Here is a 14,697-nt window from a genome sequence, read left to right on the forward strand (position 1 = left end):
GTCCTGACTGAGGAGGAATATGGGGGGGGGGGGGCATATCCTCACAAGTTTGCCTCAGGTAGTGTTGGGCGAACAGTGTTCGCCACTGTTCGGGTTCTGCAGAACATCACCCTGTTCGGGTGATGTTCGAGTTCGGCCGAACACCTGATGGTGTTCGGCCAAACCGTTCGGCCATTTGGCCGAACTAAGAGCGCATGGCCGAACGTTCCCCGAACGTTCGGCTAGCGCTGTGATTGGCCGAACGGGTCACGTGGTTCGGACCCGAACGCGCTGTGATTGGCCGAACGGGTCACGTGGTTCGGGTAAATAAATACCCGATCCACGTCATTTCTCCGCCATTTGTCTGTGGGTTTAGCTTTGGGTAGGCAGGCAGGGTAGTTCTCTCTCCAGCCAGGCTAGCCAGGGTCCCCCCAGTCATTGTGTCGCTGCTGGGAACAGTAGTACACCGCTCACCCACACTATATAGCATTGTGTTTACTGCCACTCTGTGTCTCTGCTGGGAACAGTAGTACACCGCTCACCCGCCACTGTATAGCATTGTGCTCTGTGTCGCTGCTGGGAATAGTACTACACCGCTCACCCACCACTGTATAGCATTGTGTTTACTGCCACTCTGTGTCTCTGCTGGGAACAGTAGTACACCGCTCACCCACCACTGTATAGCATTGTGCTCTGTGTCGCTGCTGGGAATAGTAGTACACCGCTCACCCACCACTGTATAGCATTGTGTTTACTGCCACTCTGTGTCGCTGCTGGGAACAGTAGTACACCGCTCACCCACCACTGTATAGCATTGTGCTCTGTGTCGCTGCTGGGAACAGTAGTACACCGCTCACCCACCACTGTATAGCATTGTGCTCTGTGTCGCTGCTGGGAACAGTAGTACACCGCTCACCCACCACTGTATAGCATTGTGCTCTGTGTCGCTGCTGGGAACAGTAGTACACCGCTCACCCACCACTGTATAGCATTGTGCTCTGTGTCTCTGCTGGGAACAGTAGTACACCGCTCACCCACCACTGTATAGCATTGTGCTCTGTGTCGCTGCTGGGAACAGTAGTACACCGCTCACCCACCACTGTATAGCATTGTGCTCTGTGTCGCTGCTGGGAACAGTAGTACACCGCTCACCCACCACTGTATAGCATTGTGCTCTGTGTCGCTGCTGGGAACAGTAGTACACCGCTCACCCACCACTGTATAGCATTGTGCTCTGTGTCGCTGCTGGGAACAGTAGTATACCGCTCACCCACCACTGTATAGCATTGTGCTCTGTGTCGCTGCTGGGAATAGTAGTACACCGCTCACCCACCACTGTATAGCATTGTGCTCTGTGTCGCTGCTGGGAACAGTAGTACACCGCTCACCCACACTATATAGCATTGTGTTTACTGCCACCGCCCTCCTCCTGTTCCATCACGTGTGCTGCTGCTGGGTTAGCGTTACCGGTCCCTTTTCCTGGAACCTCTCATCTGTATTACATTTATGACTGCATGCCGACAAAAAGCAAATTGCTATCCGCACGCTTCTTGTCCTCATGCAAGGCCTGGGTTGTTGTGTCTCAAAGCGTGGCCTTCTCCTCCTGCGCCGCCCTCCCCCTGTTCCATCACGTGTGCTGCTGCTGGGTTAGCGTTACCGGTCCCTTTTCCTGGAACCTCTCATCTGTATTAAATTTATGACTGCATGCCGACAAAAAGCAAATTGCTATCCGCACGCTTCTTGTCCTCATGCAAGGCCTGGGTTGTTGTGTCTCAAAGCGTAGCCTTCTCCTCCTGCGCCGCCCTCCTCCTGTTCCATCACGTGTGCTGCTGCTGGGTTAGCGTTACCGGTCCCTTTTCCTGGAACCTCTCATCTGTATTACATTTATGACTGCATGCCGACAAAAAGCATGTTACCTGTGCAAAGAAAACAGACATTTCCCGCATTTAAAAGACAGTTTTCCCTTTAAAACTTTAAAATCGATTTTCTCAAAAACTATAAGCTCTTTTTGCTAAATTTTTTTTCCTCTTGTACCCACTCCCAAGGTGCACATACCCTGTAAATTTGGGGTATGTAGCATGTAAGGAGGCTTTACAAAGCACGAAAGTTCGGGTCCCCATTGACTTCCATTATGTTCGGAGTTCGGCACGAACACCCGAACATCGCGTCCATGTTCGGCCTGTTCGGCCAGAACCCAAACATCTAGATGTTCGCCCAACACTAGCCTCAGGTAGCAAAAAGTCTACAACCGGCCCTGGCTACACAGACGCGTTTCCACCATAGCTTCTATGGGAAATGCATCTGCTTATGCTGAAATATTAAGCTTAGTATACTGGAACAAACAAATCTGCTAGACTGTATAAATGTAAATAGTTCCTATAATGAAACTAGGATCTGTTTGAGTGTCCATTCATCCGTTGATCATGAATCAATCAAAAATTAGACACTTAGCTCAGTAGTCAGAGCAAGGACAAGGTCCTCCAGCATCCAAGGCTGAGACACCAAACTGCGCCACTCCATCCCTCCAACCTTAGCTGTCAAACACACTGATTGCTAGTAGACTAGCATGTCCGTCCGTCCCCCCCCCAACATCTTAATCTCTAGTTATCTGGCTTGCAGTCACTGCCATGTATCCCCTTTTCTTATTTCTCTATGCTTCAAACACAACAGGGGAATGATAGCTGAATGAGTTGTGCGCCCCCTCCTACACATGCGTCCTGAGGCTGGAGCCTCTCGCCTCTGCCCTATCAATAGTGGGAAGCCTCCTGCAGTCCACCTTTCCAGCGCTGGGTCTCTCCCATTGTGTTCAATCACATCTGCAGTGGGCATGAGTGAGAAAGATCCGCACGTGCCCAATAGAACAAAGCCGCTTGGGCGTCAACCCACTAGCAGGCACCTATAGATTTGCACCAGTTGATATGCGTTAGTGTGTGTTAGTACGCGTTTTTTCCATAGAAGGGCATTGTGAAAAAGATTTCAGTTAAAACTTAAGTGTGAAAGGTGCCATAGGAAAACATGGGCATTACTTTGAAAATCAGTTTTCTTTCAGTTATACTGAGAGCAACTGATTAGTGTAAAACAGTAAAAGGGCTCTTTTAGGCAAGAATAGAATTTTCATTTTGGTAGCACGTGGAAGAGTTAAAGCACTGGAGCCACTAGGGTATTAATGATAGAGACATGAAAGTCCAAAAGATAAAAAAGGAGTCTCTGCCTTACCTACATAGACAATGGTCAAAAACTGAATCTATCCTTTTTCCACACTGCACAGCTAAAAGTAGAACAAAATGTTTTTGCTTTACAGGGTGGAGAGAATGGTTTCTATGATGTATACACATTCCAGTACAATAGGTTTAGAGCATTAACAGGCAAGCAGTGGGTGTCAGAACAAATTATTTCCCTCCTCTGCCTGGTCTTTAGATTCACAGAGAATTGAATAGTTTTGAAGTGAATACAAATCCAATAAACAGCAGGAGCCAGTGGCTGAGTTGCATTTTGTGTAAACATCCAGCATTAGCACTGTTGGAAGTTGAAGGAGGTGTGCAGCAGATCATAACAACTACTGCATAGGGACACTGGAGGAGGAGGAGCCACAGGGAGGCGAGAGATAGGGAAAATGAATGGGAAAGCCATGGACACAGAGTGAAGGAGACACAGAGGAGAGAAGGGACAATAAACACTGAAAAGGTGAAGTAGGAGGGCGGGGCTTGGAGGCGGAGTCTGGAGAGAACCCCATGAGGGTGGAAGGAGTGACAGCAGCAGAATAATAACAACAGAGAAGGAGGGTGGCTTGTGACTCCATCCACTTCCTCACTGACAGGAGGAGGAGCGGCGTGCCGTGAAGGGGATAGCGGCTGCAGCACATGCATGACAGGCAGCACTTCCAGCGGCTCGGCTCATGTCACTCGCTGCCGGGTACAACAAGCAGACACCGGAGGTGTGAGGAGGCCATGCATGTATTACAGCGGGGAAAGTTTCTGAGCACTTCCTGCGTGCATGTATAGAGGAGGCGGCGGAGGGAGCCCGGTACATCTGTGACAAGCCATGCATTGTGCGCCGGTGACAGCCTGAGCTGCCATGCGGCCGGTGATCGCTGTAGGTAACCCCGGAGGAGCCACAGGCTGCAGCACCTGGATGTGATCGGATGGATGGGGCTGCTATTGTGCACAGCATGTAGAGGGGAAACCCGTGCTGCTGCTGGGAGGACATTGAGCGGCTGCTGATCGGAGAGGACACAGTGATATCGCGCACTGTATCAGACACTTGCCACTTCCCGGTGGATGCGAGGTGACCCGGCCGGGGTTGCACTGGGGATGGGCGGACGGCAGAGCAGCAACCCGGCCTTGGACGGTCGTACACGGGCGTACTCAGGTTCGGACATCCCCTCCAGCACGGGCCGGGGAGCCATCAGGGGCCCAGCTGGGGTAAATGCCTCCGCCTCCCCGCTGAGCAGGTACCTCCAGGCAGGGGCAGCTGGCCCCGGGGTGTCGGAGCACACGCCGCCGCCTGCTCTCAGCTCCCGGAGCCGCTCTGTAGGGGGGATCCGCAGCCAGGCCCCGCACTCTCAGGCCGCCCTGAATATCCCTGGAGCAGCTCGGGACTCTGGCAGCAGCACACCCGAAGAGGGAGGCAGAGAGCGCCCGCCGGGGGGAGGTGGAGGCGGCGGTGGCTCTAGACTGCTCATTGGATCGCTCCCCTCTCACCTCTCCCCGCACCTCTTTGGAGGTGAGTACTGGAACGTCACGTGTGGTTCTCAGCACATAAAGGGGCTTCATCAGGAAGTCACGTGGGTGGAATCACCCCAGATCACACTGCATTGTATAGCATATATTGAATGAGATGATCAGTGGGAACTACCTGTGACAGTGATCAGTGGTCCAAGAGAGAGGGTGCTGAACTCACTGTAGGACCTGTAGAGGAAATGTTGATTATCTACCGCGCTCTGTTGCAACTTGATGGTGCGGTACTTCCTCTTGTTACTGCATAGTGATAGGAATATTCTGAACATGGACCTGAACTAACAATAAAAAAGAGAACACAAATGTGAGGAGGGTTCGTAGATCAATTTAGCTAAAGCAATACGTTGCCAGCTATGATATTGTTAGTCTCTGTAGAAGATTTTTTTTTCTATCACATTGATGGAATATGCTGGGTATCGGTTGCCCTCAACGCACCTGATCTACCTGGCAATATTTATCTGAAATTATACCAGAGATGGATTAAGATGTAATGGGGCCCTAGGCAAGGTAGGCCCCCTTGTGACTGAATAAGGCAGTAGGTGTGCCCCTCGATGCCCACTTGGCACCAAGCACCTGCCTAGGTTGCCTGCTAAATGATCTTGCTTTGATTTGGACTGCTTATTAGTGATGAGCAACAGATTAATTTCAAATAGGTTTTATTCGGAATTCATTCAGCTAATTAGCACACTGGAGTGTGTGTGTGGGGGGGGGGGGGGGAATTATCCAGGAGCCTTCTGCTTTAATCCGTCACACGCAGCATTCCAATTCACGGTCACGTGACTACCGCACTTCCTCCTTCAACCCGAAAGGAGGAAGTGCGGCAGTCACTTGACCGTGAATTGGAAAGCATCGTGGGATGGTATAAAGTAGAAGACTCCTGGGTAAGTTTAACCCTCCCGCAAAGACCCCCCCCCCCCCCGCCGCCCAGGTGTGCTAATTACCTGGATGAATTTCCAATAAAACCTATTCGAAATTCATCCGTTGCTCATCATTACTGCTTATCGATCAAAACAGTGATCTGGGATGTTAATCTTTTTAAGAAATTAGTTTTGTAAATCTTTTGTAAGGTGGTGGGGAATAAATGACTCCTTTAGCGTACTGCATTAGCTATTGATTTTCAATTCGATTTCTGTTAAAATTGTACTGCGGTTGTGTGGGAAAGTAGTAGAATTCATCACTACTACCCAATCAATCACTTGCCATTTCAGGCAATTGCTGACCTGTGTATGACTGCCATTATTTTAATACTTTATGCTGATGCTACAAGTTTGGCCTAACTCATCTATTCCTAGCTTTGTAGAATTCCCACACAGCCCAGCATGACAATCAGTATGAGGCACAGGTGTGGTCTTATGTGGACCCGGGGTCACAGGGTCATTATGGATATACTAATTCTGAAGCAATGAGGCTTTGGGATTGGCCTATGAGTGAAACCTATAATGGGGGTATCAGACATTAAGGGCTTGTTCTTACAACTGATGGATTTTTGGTCAGAAGAATGTGATGCTCTGCCATACATTTGGTGGTTGCATTTCTTATCACATGGGATCCTGTAGATTTTCTCTGTGTGTGTGAGCTTTCCCATGGTCACTGGACTAAACACTTGATTGTGGTATGATTTTTTTTTTTTTTAAATATCCATTCTTCTGCTAATTTCATTTAGGGGGGGGGGGGGGGGGGGGGGTTGTTGCTGCAACCCAGCTCAAACTGACAGTGTTTCTGTCAGAAGCATGGTCACTAGTGTGCTCTGGACAAGATGGCAGTGTGCTGTACATTTACTGCTTTCAATCATGCACATTTGAAGCTGTTGAGGGACACATAAAATGGCGAGGAGGGCATTCGGCCCACGGGCTCTGAGTTTGACAAGCGCTTTTTAGAATCCAGAGGCTTCTCTCTTCTTAGGTGAGTGTGATTTTTGTACCTGAGGTTTGGCTCAGGTCCTCCAGCACTGCTTTCTGGCCTACTGGGGGCAGATATCAGGGGAAGCCAGTTAACTTACCCATATGCTTTTGTAATGTGGCAGAAACTTGTTGCCCAGGGGAATTGCCTACAGACGCAGGTAGAGAGTTTCCTCATCTGGGTTCTAGAGCTGTCAGCCAGGCAGTCACGGTCCTTCCCTCACTTGGATGTAGTATGCAGATCAAGAACACATTTCATGGACTTGCATGTATGTTCTGTATAGGATACTGTTTCTCAATGGTATAATTTCATTGATATAAACACATACTGTAGCTGATGTTTGCCAAGTATCCTTTGTTAGAGTAAAGTTATCTCAAGACCCCTTGGCACAAATAGATATAAACCGTATATCATAACGTTGTTGCTTCCAAAAGATTGGCTAATGCATTCAGTGAACAAAACTATTTAATTTGTAACATATTGGATTTATCATGTCATGCAGCTCAGAATGCAAAAGCACATGTTCCTCCATAACCCCGTCAGATCTATCCCCTCCTTCCATGAATGATTTATCAACTTTCCTCGTCTAATGCTTAGACTGTGATGAGCATGCTCCCCTCATAACCCCTTCAGATGTATCCCCCCACATCCTATGTATGATTTATTAACTTCCAACATCTCCTAATGCTTAGTCTGTGACAAGCACATGTTCCCCCATAACCCTATCAGATGTTTCCTCCCTCCTCCCATGTATGATTTATCAACTTCCAACATCTCCCAATGCTTGTGACAAGCAAAAGTTGTCCCCCCCCCCCCATACATGATGTATCATTTTCGACAATTAATGTATATACTGTGACAGCACGTGTACTTGCCTCCCCCCCCCCCCTCCTGTTCCTGGAGTACATGCACCTCTGTGCTTGAGGACAGTTTGATGCTAATCTAAGCTCTGATGTGAAGAATTTACTTGTGCTAGAGATGAGAAGTCCTTTAAAACACTGAAAGAAAACCTTTGATTATGCCTTGTTTTCTTAGGGTATACAATGACCTGAATAAATGTGAACCTTAGCAGGCAAATTTTGTGACCATAGTTTTCAAATATACGACTCTTCTTGTAGAAGGTCATGAACAATAGAAGTATGCTTACTCAATGAAGTGTAGAACAAGTTGATATTGTCAGTATATAGATGGGAATGCACTGTTTGTAGATAAGGTTCATAAATTATATCTGAAGCAATTCTTACTTTATAATTTCATTGCTGTGTGGATTTCAGAATCGCATATAGTGTGTGATATGTCAAGACATCAGGCAGTGCGTAGACTGCATTGACTGACATTCTACTTATGTGCTGTGCAGCAGAGCCCTGTCATAGCCAATTCGGTGGGTGCACTATTAACTTATCAGTATGTTTTTAAAATGTGGAGGGAGACCAGTGGGGTTTGGAGGAAGCCCACGCGAACATGAGAAAACAAACTCTATGCAAATATTACCCTGGCTCATGTTTGAACTGACCCCAGCATTAAGAGTCATTGTATCACTTTATTGCTGCATTCATAGATTTTCTGTAACGCTGGTTACACAAACTCTTTCTTTTAAGACTGTAGCAATAAAGAATTTTGCTAAAAAGGTTTCATCCTTATACAAGTCTTTTTGTGGCTGAATGCCAATCTACAGCTTCTGTAATTATTATTATTTATTTTATTTTATTTTTCTATGAAACACGCTCTAAAACAAAACAACAGTAAATTGAGTAGCATTCAGCACTAGATTATGGCAGTGTATGGCCACCCCCAGCCACTCTGACACTCTCCTCTGTATGTCACTTGCTATCCCGGATCCAGCCTCCAGCAAACCTCATAAATAGACAAAAACCAATTTTTTGTAAAAAAATAAAAAGCGCTAGCACCACACACAAATATGCTAAAATAAATAAAATTGGTATTCAGCATGGGTGGGCTGGATGTTAAACCCTGCCAGACCAAGCTCGCCACTGAGGCAATAGCAAGGCATACACATGACGAATACTGCCCGCCTGGACTCCTACTACCTCCGCCGTCTCCCAGATTAAAAGCAAACTCCAGCAAGCTCACACCCGCTGCGCCCTGCATCTGATTTACTCTGCAAAAAACGTCACTAGCCTAGCTCCACCCCTCTAAAACACAACAGTATACATCTCAGTGTTAGTTACCCAGCATTCTTCTCTCAATGTCTCATTGGTTCATACTTATGTGCTAAGTGAGAAGTAAGAATTTTTGCACCTGAACTGCTTTGCTGGGTTTGCTACAGTGATGTCAAATGCAGTGAAACATCCTATAAGCCTTATTCGTAGGTGTTCTTACATAGGAATTGCCTGAAAGTCACAGAGTAGGTGCAGGTCGGTTGGTGCCATGGAGAGCTATTGCTAGTGGCTAACCAGCATATCATGTTGCCCGATGCCTGCTTGCAGCTTGGGCTGGTTAATCAAGGATGGGGAGGAGATCAATGCTGCTTATTGCATGATCACGTCACTACGCACCGCCCCCATTACCATGGACTCGACCCCTTACATGGCATCACTTACATTAATGTGTATTCTCCACCTCCATTGCCAGGAACGCACAGCTGCAAGTAGAATACTGTGAGTATCAGAAATTCCACATTTATGCAGGATTATGCAAACTTTGCAAATTGATGCAGCTTGAAAGCGGACCAATCAAATTCCACTTTGGTGGGATTTGACAAGTCCATTGTAAAGCTTCATGAATTTGCATACAGAATTAAAAGGATCAAAGTTAGGGCTGGTGCAAACCAAGAGCGCTTCTGAGGGCTTTTAAAGATGCTAGTGCTTGAAAAAGGACTTGGCTATAATGTATTTGTATGGGATGGATCACACCATCACACCAGAGCGATGCCATTCCCCCCCCCCCCCCCCCCAAACGCTAATGCGGGTACTGCAGCATTTTTGAGACGATTCAGCCTCATTGTTAAGTATAGGAAACGTGGACAATCGCTCTAAAAAAACGTTAGAACAGAGCTATTTTCCAAGTGTTTGTTTTTTTTAGTTTTTTTTGTTCACTTCCAGCTAACTGTGCAAAAAAGTAAAAATTGTTACACCGAAATGCTTGAAAAATTGCTAGGCATACCTAGAAAATCACTAGGTGCATGCCTGAAATTGCTCTTAAAGGGAACCTAAACTGAAAAGGATATGGATTTTTCCTTTTAAAATAATACCAGTTGCCTGACTCTCCTGCTGATCCTGTGTCTCTAATACTTTTTGCCACAGCCCCTGAACAAGCATGCAGATCAGGTGCTCTGACTGAAGTCAGACTGGATTAGCTGTATGCTTGTTTCAGGTGTGTGATTCAGCCACTACTACAACCAGAGAGCAGCAGGAAGCCAGGCAACTGGTATTGTTTAAAAGGAAACATCCATATCCCTCTCAGTTTAGGTTCCCTTTAAAAATCACTTCCAAAAAACGCTTAGTGTTTGCGATTCTGCTAGCGCTTTTAGGTGTGCACCAGCCCTTATGCTTTTATATAAGGAGACGTATATCAACAGAGGCTGTCCCAACAAGTTTTTGGTCTGGAAGGGAGGAGTCAGATCAAGATGTGGATGAATCCAGAGGGAGGAGCTGGGGGGCTTCATTGCATACTAGTGCACATGTTGTGGCAGAAGTTGTAATCATTTAAGACCATGTTTGCTTTTTATATATTATAATTTTGTTTTAAAGAATAGAAAATACCCTAAAAGGTGTCAATGCAGGAGGTATTAGCCTAAGGGATCAGAAACCAGTGTTTTATCTGGAAAAAAAACTGCATAAGGCTTCAGGATTGACATAGGAGGCCTGGTTGTCATAGCCAGTTCCTCGCTTTTCCACCACTCCCTACAAATGATTCATTGTATTTTTCTTCCTGCTAACTAAATTTATGACCTGTACACAGCCATTTGGGATTATTATGATAGCTTTTTGCGGATTCTCTTTCTATATTTGAATGTTCAGTGCTGGTGATGTAGTGCCATATCTGGAAACATCCCTAATGGACAGTACATTTATTCTAATTCTTTTCCACAACATGATAGATTAGACCTTGGCTGTAATAATGGCTGGGAATGGTTTGGCATCAGATCAAGAGATAGCCGATTACATTAGACGTAACTTGAATTACATTCATACAAGATGGCATCATCAATAGGTGTTTGTGTTGGTCTGAGCACTGAAGGCCTATTTAATAAGCTGTGCTAAATCTCTGAATACCCTGCAGCCTGCTGAATGAAATGAGGCATCATTAAGTGGCTTAGCACCTTCAGTAAACAAGGCCTGGAATTCACTCCATTGTTTGATTCCTTGCTTTACTTGCTGTTTGATCAGAAGACTACAAAGTCCTGTACTGTGAGAAGCTCTATTTACAAGCTTTAATACATGTTGGGATACAAACTTGTTCAATGCACCAGCTTAATAGTTAAAGCGGACCTGACCACTGAACTTCTCTCTGCTCTAAAATATTAGCAACTGCATAATAACCTTTACAGAAAAAACACTTCCTTCTTCTTCCCTGATTTGCTGGAAGCACAGAAAGGGTTAAACTCCTTTTGTTTATATATTAGCTCTCAACTCTGCATACATCTGGGAGCTCAAATTACACTGGCTCATTAATTGCAGACAAGGGAGAATTAGACAGACTGTTCTCTTCAAGCACATACAGGGTGGATTTCTCTGTGTTCTCCTTGTTGGCACAAGAGTTCAGGTCTGTATGTGAAATAGAGAGGCTGCAGCCTACGACGCAACAGATGTAGTGCAGGAGGAGCCTGGGTCTGCACCGGATCTTTAAACCTGAACCGGATAGCGTCCTGTGCAGCCCCAATAACCGGGGGGGAGCAGGTAGGAGAGGGAGGGGGGAATTTCGCCGCGGAGGGGGCTTTGAGGTGCCACCCCCCCCCCTCCGCAACACCCAGGCAAGCAGAACAGATCAGACCCCCCCCCCTGCACATCATCCCCATAGGGGGGGCAATCTGATCTCTCTGCCTGCTACCTGATCTGTGCTGGGGGCTGCAGAGCCCACCCAGCACAGATCACTAAAAACAGCGCTGGTCCTTAAGGGGGGTAAAGGGTGGGTCATCAAGTGGTTAAAATATCACAGTTTTATATTTAAGGCTGGTTTCACACCAGGACGTTGCGTTTTAGGGGACGTTAAGGTCGCATAACGTGCCCCTAACGCAACGTCTGGTGGTGTTGGAGCAGGACGCTACCAAGAGCCGCGTTACAAGCAGCTTTTGGTGCGCCTGCTCTGTCGGAGGCACTGCGGAGACCCCGTGAGCGGAGCTCTCCGCATCACGTGGTCCCGCCAGCCAATCAGCGGCCGCTCCAAGAAGAAAACACTACAAGTGCAGTGAATATTAAGTAGCCATGTGCCTGGCTACGTAGCGGCCTCTCCCCGCCTCCTCTCCGCCCCCAAAATAAAAAAACCCACCCGTACTGAGCATGTGCAAACAGTCTAAAGTACTGCATGCAGTACGTTATCAGGACGTGCTGCGTTACAATGTAACGCAACGTGGGCACTGTGAACAGCCCATTGATTTTTCATTGCTGTGCGGTGGGGTGCGTTACAGGCTGCTCTAACGTGCGCCTGTAACGTCCCACTGTGAAACCAGCCTAAATCTACTTGTTAAGTTTTTAGTGTTGTATTGTTTTTGCTCAATGACACATTCATTGAAGAATGTCAAAGCTAAAATCTATGAACTATTGACCTCTTTTATCTCTTTCTTGCTCTCCGAGGCCATTTTCTGATAGAAAAGTGTTTTGTAGTTCTAATTTCTTATCAGTGAGGGTCACACTGTAGTCTGACCCAGTCCTGACTCAGACATGAACTGCAACTTATATACCTGATGTTTATCTTTCAGGCAGAGAGAAAAAAAGGAACACTGTGCATACACATGTCTATCTCATCATGTCACATTGTGTATCCTTCAAGGAAGAGGCATCTGTGGCACTGGTGGTGGTAGTATTATTGCACTACCATTATTTTTCAGGTGCAGTGTATTCAATGCACTTCAAAACCCCCCACAGTACTACACAGTTTACAGTAGCCTTAAAATGCTTATAGGCAAAAGTCCTAGTCACTAGCTAAACCAGTGTTTTGACCTTTCCTTAAGCCCCAGCAAAGGTTCATGTTATAAATCTTATTCTTACATATGCAGTATACAGGTTATCTACCTATATGGCTATGCACAAACCCTGCTTCCTAGTTGTGACTTGAGGACAGAAGCTAATCAGTATGGGCTCCCCATTATAGTTTTATGGTGTGCAGCGGTTGCAGTGAGTGCTCTTGCTGCTCGTGCATGTAGTAATAAATAGAACTATTCATTTACCATTACAGAGAAGGCCTTCTGTAATTCTCACACTACTTCAAAAACTGTAATTAAAGAGGCTTGTGTGATGAGAGGCCGGCAGGTTTGATCACATGCCAGCTCATTAGAATGTGGTGAAGGGGTTCCTGTCCATCGTGACTGACTCAGCCTGGTCACTTTTTTTTCAGTGAGCAATAATACTGCTGCCATGCCTGTGATTGCTACTTCATGTACTCTTATAATCCAACCTTTGAGGTCTTTTAAGCATCCTATTTGTTGTCTGTATAGTTATACTATACTATATAGTTATAGTATAGTTGTATGTATACTGGGGGAATTAACTTACTGGTTATGAAATGTACACTGTCTAAGGCCACATACAGACATCAGACCATAGTCTTTGGAAAATGAAAGATCACAGACCAATCTTACCACCCTTCCTGTAGTATAAGAGCCATACTCTACACAGTCTTTTCTATGGAGCTGAACTCCACATCAGGAAAAAATCTTGGCAAGATGCTGCACACACAGATGCTGTACAGACACAAAAGATCAGTATCTGCAAAAGATCTGTTCCTGCCAAAAATCCATTCCTGCAAATTGCAATGATAGTCTATGAGATCTGCAGATCATCATACACACATGATTTAACTGACATTCATCTGCAGATCTGAAAATCCATCCTGGTGGATCTGATCTGCAGATGAATGTCAGTTAAATCATGTGTGTATGATGATCTGCAGATCTCATAGACTATCATTGCAATTTGCAGGAATGGATTTTTGGCAGGAACAGATCTTTTGCAGATACTGATCTTTTGTGTCTGTACAGCATCTGTGTGTGCAGCATCTTGCCAAGATTTTTTTCCTGATGTGGAGTTCAGCTCCATAGAAAAGACTGTGTAGAGTATGGCTGTTATACTACAGAAAGGGTGGTAAGATTGGTCTGTGATCTTTCATTTTCCAAAGACTATGGTCTGATGTCTGTATATGGCCTAAGGCCACATACACACATCAGACCATAGTCTTTGGAAAATTAATTTTTTAGCCCTTAGCCCCCCTGATGAAACGCTCAGAAAGCGCTGTGGCTACAGCCTTAGGCCCCCATTCACACTAGAGCGTTTTGCCGCGATTTCGGCAAAAGCTCAAACGCTAGCGCTTTTTAAAAGTGGTAGCGTAATGAGACCCTATGGGCCCGTTCTTGGGTGATTTGCGCTATTCGCCGCAAATCACCCAAAAAATGTGAAACGCAAACGCGTTGCCTGCACCATTTTCAGGCGATTTCCCGGCGATCGTGTTTCAGTGCTATAGAAATGCTAAACACGATTGCGGCAAAATCGCCGCAGTGTTCAGTGATTTCTGTGTGAAATAGCGGAAGAATCACTCCTGCAAAACGCATGAAAAAATCTCCGGCGTTTTGCGTTTCTAAGTGTGAATGGGGCCTAAAGGTTTTCAAGCAAAACAGACAGAGATTTAATATTTTCTACAGAATTAAGAAATCTGTTACTGATTGGTCTTTCTGAGCTTCATTTAGACAACTGCTTAATATATAAGAAAATGGTGAACTACTGTAGTCACACTCCTACCAAGCTTGCATAAAAATATTGGTGACTGAATTACTGTAGGTATTCGTTGCCATATGTGAATTTACGGTGCAATGGTCATCACCGTAACTGTGATCCTAGTGTAATGGTATTTCTAAACCTGGTTATTCAATACGTTATGACTGAGACACTGATATGTGTGTCCAACAATGCTG

The 14,697-nt window shown here is 45.9% G+C and overlaps 1 protein-coding gene across 1 annotated transcript in view; it reads left to right on the forward strand.

The window, feature by feature from the left end:
* Positions 1–3,620: 3,620 nt before the first annotated feature.
* The window catches only part of ZNRF2 (zinc and ring finger 2), a 172,937-nt gene continuing 161,860 nt past the window's right edge, over positions 3,621–14,697 (forward strand). The window contains exon 1 of the mRNA XM_068236250.1: positions 3,621–4,701. Coding sequence (XP_068092351.1) covers positions 4,257–4,701 — 445 coding nt within the window. The 5' untranslated portion in view covers positions 3,621–4,256. The remainder of the gene's footprint in view (positions 4,702–14,697) is intronic.

Source organism: Hyperolius riggenbachi, chromosome 5 (genome assembly GCF_040937935.1).
Source record: "Hyperolius riggenbachi isolate aHypRig1 chromosome 5, aHypRig1.pri, whole genome shotgun sequence".
NCBI classification, from domain to species: domain Eukaryota; kingdom Metazoa; phylum Chordata; class Amphibia; order Anura; family Hyperoliidae; genus Hyperolius; species Hyperolius riggenbachi.